At 39.7% G+C, this 5840-nt stretch overlaps 1 protein-coding gene across 1 annotated transcript; it reads right to left on the reverse strand.

Annotated features, from left to right (window-relative positions):
• Window positions 1-163: 163 nt before the first annotated feature.
• Window positions 164-4297, reverse strand: LOC104957297 (serine/threonine-protein kinase OSR1-like; the record flags this gene model as incomplete). Its single annotated transcript, XM_010784918.1, has 7 exons — window positions 164-2439; window positions 2896-2960; window positions 3043-3111; window positions 3442-3494; window positions 3775-3830; window positions 3914-4048; window positions 4262-4297. Coding segments are annotated over 7 exons (489 nt in total), but the record flags the coding sequence as incomplete, so codon positions are not given.
• Between the last annotated feature and the right edge of the window lie 1543 nt (window positions 4298-5840).

Genomic DNA, 5840 nt, shown 5'->3' on the forward strand with positions numbered 1-5840 from the left:
GCTGATGTTCAGGTGTATATCAGTATGTAGTGTCTCTACTGGGACATGTCTCCATACTTTAATGTTCAAAAAGCTCTTTATTTTTCTCATACTTATTTTTAACATTTATAGGAAAAGCTTACTACAAATGTCATGTGATAAATAAAATCAGAATATGCCAAGATCAGGCTGATGCTCATTCTTTATTGATTAAAAAATAATCCAGGGAAACATGCTTTGAACTCCCAAACGATCAACAGAAGAGCAAATGAGAAAGAATGAAAAAAACTAAAAACAGGACAGGCGGAAATCAGAAATATTTTACAGCCTACATGAGTTATTGCCCTTCTTCTGTTCAGTTGCTACAGCTTGGTTAGACTACATGTGAGCGGACGCAAGAGAACAAAGCCAATGGATCTTCAACTCCATCAGAAGCAGGACTCGATCTCCACACACACACACACACACACACACACACACACACACACACACACACACACACACACACACACACACACACACACACACACACACACACACACACACACACACACACACACACAGAGAATGGCACCAAATACTGCAGTTTCGAAACTTTGAGTATCCTAGGGTTGCTAAACTTGAGGTGAAAACTTTACCTCAGGTATCTTCGCGTGTAACAGGAAGTACAGTTCAAAGATACTGACAATCTGAATCAAAACCTCAACATTATGTCCAAAAAATAATACACTTGATCGTATTTATATAATGCTATGTAAAAGGTAACATTTTCAGGGTCCAAGATTTCCTACAGTAGTGCCATCAACTGCCAGATGCACATCGATTATTAACCAATTTCAGTAATGCACAAAAACATCCAGAGTGAAGGTTGTGAGGACGTAACTATACGGATAACAGATAACAGATCCCAAACTCATAGCAATCAAAACTTTATGTTACTTGTGTAACCTCAGTTCTCAGAGTACGATGAACGAAACCTCATTTAAAATGATAAAGAAGGTTTGTTTTTAACATATTTGCTGGTTCTCAGTCAAATCATTTGGGGAATTCAAGATGACCAGAGCATCAACACAGCTGTGGCTCAACTGTAAAATATATTCTAACTTCCCAAAAAGGCAGAAAGTGATTTAGAAAGGAAAAAAGGAGCCTGTGAGCCTTCTTCCTAAACGCAGCGCTACAACCCACACTCGTGTCAGAGGACAGAAAGAAAGGCCCAGAGTGAAACACCCAGTATAAAAACAAACAAAGCCCAATGTCATTATGTACAGACTAGAGGTTACATCAAGTATGTTTCATCCACAAGAACTAAAATCCACCTTTTTAAACGAATTTGAGAAACCATTTCCAGACAGACACTCAAACGCTGGTGGTTCCAGCTGTCATAGAACTTTTTCACTTATTTCAATATATCATCTAATTTACAAAAAGACATCACACCTGTGGTAAAGGAGTGGAGGCAAATTTGGAAGAAGTCAATGTTATCTACTTTCCCCTATTCATATACGTTTTGCAATTTGGTATATTTGAAGTTATTCATTTAAAGAACTGGACAATCTAATCAAGAGAAGACTGATACTTCTTAATGCTTGTTGTATTAATGCTAGATAGCGACAAAATGGGCAAAATTCACTATATTTTGTACTTATTATTGACCAAATTGTGCTACATTTTTCCCTGGGTGAGATTTTCCTGTCAATTTGTCTAAATACTCAAGTAGAGCACCAAACGTGTGTACATCCGCAGCTGAAAATAGTCCCTAAATTGTGTTTGAGTAGCTTTTGATGACGATTACAATACCCAGATATGTCAGGAAATCAATTTAAATAAGAAATTATGAACATTCGAGACCACTACAGACCACAAAACTAAACCTTATCCTTTAAATATAACTTTTGGAAGTGCTGAAAATGATATTTAACATCACATTTGTTGAGTTGTCCTTGTATTTAGTTGGCTTAATCAAAATGGCGTAAAAAGTTAGACAGCTGAAACCACATTTTGCGACAACATATTGCTCCACATGATAACTGGGGACCCCCCCCCTGAAAACGTGCATTCAGTAGTTCTGATGAATATAAGGCATTGTTACACTTATCAGGGCGTTATTCAGATTGTGCAAATGCATCACATATTAGAGAAATATAAACGGATGAGGTGTAGATACTTGCATCCTTCTACATGTAAACTTTTGTCAGTGATACGTCAGCTGACCACGTTATCGAGGCAGCGTTGAATGTTTCCTACGGGCGACCAAACGCTTCTGTTTTCTTTGGCAGTAGTGGTTTCTTTATACAGCCATAGAAGGAAAAAAAAAATGCATTTATAACTTTTATTTTTTATTTTCACATTTTTTAGGCAAGTCACGGTCCAAGGTAGTTCGACAGTTTAGCTGATGCTGAGCTGAGCGAAGCCCATCAGTTTGACATCGTCCGGGAGTTCAGACCCCTCGGTTCCAGACGCCTGTGGAGAGAAAACGGGAGAAATCGACTGAAGAGAAGGAGGAAGTCGCTAGATGCTAAAATATGTGTTTGTTTGTTGATGTTTGTGGGGTGGAGCAACACCAAATGCTAATGCTAACGCTATCCTGGTAACGATGAAGATAACATAAAAACTGCACTTCTTAAGATTTTCAGTTGGATTTAATCCTACTTATATTGAGTTAACACAAATTCCACATACAGTATGGGGGAAAACAGGGACATTACTTATCCATTAAATTGTAATATGTTAACAGATACAAGATTATTTTAGAGTGCATTTCATTCAGAAACATCTTCCATATTTCTCTAAACATTAATTTTCCACTTTAAGTTGATCCATGACTTCCCTTCACTAATGTGGCTGTGCTTCTGAGGGTTTTCACAGGTATGTTTGCTATGTTTGAACAACACTTGGAGATGAAGGTGCAGCACTCACCAGTTTGAAAGTGACATTTTTATTGGCTTGAGGTTCGTCAACTATTTTCTGCAAATTGGCAGCAACTGGAAAGAAGACAAACAGAAATATGAGACAATGTGAGGTTGGGAAAATGTTGCTGTGGTGTATTTAATAAAAATCACTGACCTATTACTAAGTCCCTCCCGTCCACCAGGCCTGCGGACACCAGCTCCTGGGAAACACCGTCTGCTGTGTCTGAGAGGATGAGAAACAGGATATAATATATATGTGGTTTAAACACTTCCTCTGGTTCCTGATTGTTAAAATAGCTTTCTTCTCTTAAGGTTTTAGGTCAAATACAAATCAATCCTTTAGACAAACAGCTGTGTGTCAGCGTTTTGTTCTCAGGGCTGATAAATATTGATTTTCAAGGCCTTCGTACACTTTTTTTTTTTTAATTCAGCTCACTGATTATTATCCAAAATGAGGCGCCCGCAGCCAAGAAGTGAGACCCTAAAGACATTCTTTAACTACTCTATGACACAGGTTGGGATTTCATATCATGAAGACAGAAACTCCACTCACCTCTGCCTGGCATGAACTCAAAGCGAATGTCATTTAGCTCCTTCTTTGAATTCCTGAGGAGATGAAAGAGATGACAGATTAGAGGAGCTAAGCAGATCATCTATTGGTTGATCAAACCTGTTAGAGACATATTTACAGAAAAGGATTAGGGCCTCATCAAGTACTTTAGTTCTGAGAAGAAAAATCTGAATTCTGAGTAAAGTCAGAATTCCCAGAAAAAAAAGTCAGAATTCCTGAAAATCAAAAATCTGAATTCCCAGAACAAAAAGGTCACAATTCCCCAAAAAGGTTGGCCCCTATCCTCTTATTGTATGCACCAATAGGAAAACTCACCTTAACCGTAACACCAAACTAATGGGAGAGTTGACCCCTCCTGAGCCGGCTGGCACCTGTCAACACACACAGATACAGGCTTTAGAGCAGAATGAAACATAATAAACCCTCCCACAGGAGTGTCAGGGGGGGGGCTCACCTGTGAGAGAGAAGCAGTGGTGGGAGACGTAGCCTGGGTGGGGGGCTGCAGTGGAACAGCCTGAGGTAGATCTGCCTGACCTGGGGTCAGCGGGGGGGGCAGACTGCTTAAAGGCTCTGGAGTCTGGAAGGACGGCTGGAGAAATGCATTAAAGAGAAGATGGATATCAATAAGACGTTTTTTTACCTTAGAAAAGAAGAAACCCATCTGTCAATCACAAACTGGAACTATTTGTGATTGACAGATGGAGAAAGTGGACTGATTTCGTAAAACCTCATAGGCCAGATTTGACTGAAGTCCTGATCACTCACTAATGTTCGTACTTGTTTTTCACTTTTAAAAACTCACCTCCGAGTCCTGCGAGCCCTCCTTCACTCTGGGAGACTGTTAGAGACAGAGAGAAGAATACAACACTCAGAGAGGATATCAGTGTGACGCTGGAGAGCAAAGCAACATCACACACACACACACACACGATGCAAAGAACACACAGGAAGCAGAGAGGTGGACGGATTAAAACGCATTTGCTGTCCTCATTTATCGGTCATCCGTTAAGGTGAATGCACTGATATCCAAACTGTGGGAACTCCAGATTCGCTTCACGACTTGGTGCTGATATGTTGTGTTAATGACAGAAGTTTGATATAGCTATGCATTGTCTAACAGGGCAGTGACCCCTTATATACAGTTGTGGTCAAAAGTTGTAAAGAACATGTATTTCATGACTGTCTTGACTTTTCAATAACTTCTACAACTCTTATTTATCTGTGATTAGAGCTCATACTACTTTGTCACAAAACAAAAATCATGAAGTTTGGTTCTTTTATGAATTTATAATGGGTATAAAAATCAGCTGGGTCAAAAATATACATACAGCAATGATAACAGTTGGTAACATCAGTGGCGGCGCTAGGGGGTGGCTACTTGGGCTCAAGCCCCGGATCTCCTACAATCCTAAATCCGCCACTGGGTAACATGTCCCTTCTTTACAAGTGTATGTAAACTTTTGATCACAAATGTATCTGTATCTCCATATTTACATCAATAATAAGCCAAAAAACACTGATTCCTATCTAATTACTTGATATATCATGAAGCTAATGCTAATCTGAGCTGTAAACGAGTTAAATACATATTCTATAGCACTTCTGTTTTTAGTTTGAGTTTGAAAAGCAGAGAAGCAGCATAAGTGAACAAAATATCAAGATAGAGAGGGTCAAAAGGCGCTTTCACACCGGAGTACTTTTCCCGTTTAGTTCCGATAGTTCCTGGGATTTTGCGTTCACTCCAAATAGAGAACTTAGTTCATGAGAACCTTTTCACCCCTTTTTAGTCCCTGCTAGAGAGGTGGTACTTTCCTGGCGAGAAAAAAGTTAAAATTTCTGATTGGCTGGACGGATTGCAAACCACGCCCCGGAAATCTCGGAAAAGCTTTTTGAAGCCGCCATTGTATCATTGTATCAACCGCTGGAGAAGCTGCAGTACATATGCATGAGCCTGTACGTGGCGCGGTAACTTCCTCCACAAAAGCAGCGAAGAAGCATGGTTGTCATGGTTGCCCTTCTGTTTATTCTCCGCGGTGGGGGCCGAGGGAACCGGGCAGAGTTTTTCGCCAGTCAACGTGTGTTAAAGTTTAAATCTTCCGGACAAAATTATAAAAGTGCCGGTCAAAGGTCTTCTTTGTTATTTATTGAGCTTTAAAACAAATGGATAACGAATCTATATAATATAATAATATAATACATGGAGCCTCTCTTTTTCCTCCCTCTCTTCTGACAGCGTCAGTGTCTGTCTCATGCAGCAGCTGATCCAGTAATGAGTGACCCGGCCGACAGTAAAAATAAACATATTTATAACTAGTTTAGGTAGTTTGAGAGGTAATTAAAATAGCTAAGGGTGGTGATCTGACTTGAAGTGTGTGTTTTTC

The sequence above is a fragment of the Notothenia coriiceps genome, unplaced genomic scaffold (genome assembly GCF_000735185.1).
Source record: "Notothenia coriiceps isolate Sejong01 unplaced genomic scaffold, NC01 NC01_scaffold00026622, whole genome shotgun sequence".
Lineage (NCBI taxonomy): Eukaryota > Metazoa > Chordata > Actinopteri > Perciformes > Nototheniidae > Notothenia > Notothenia coriiceps.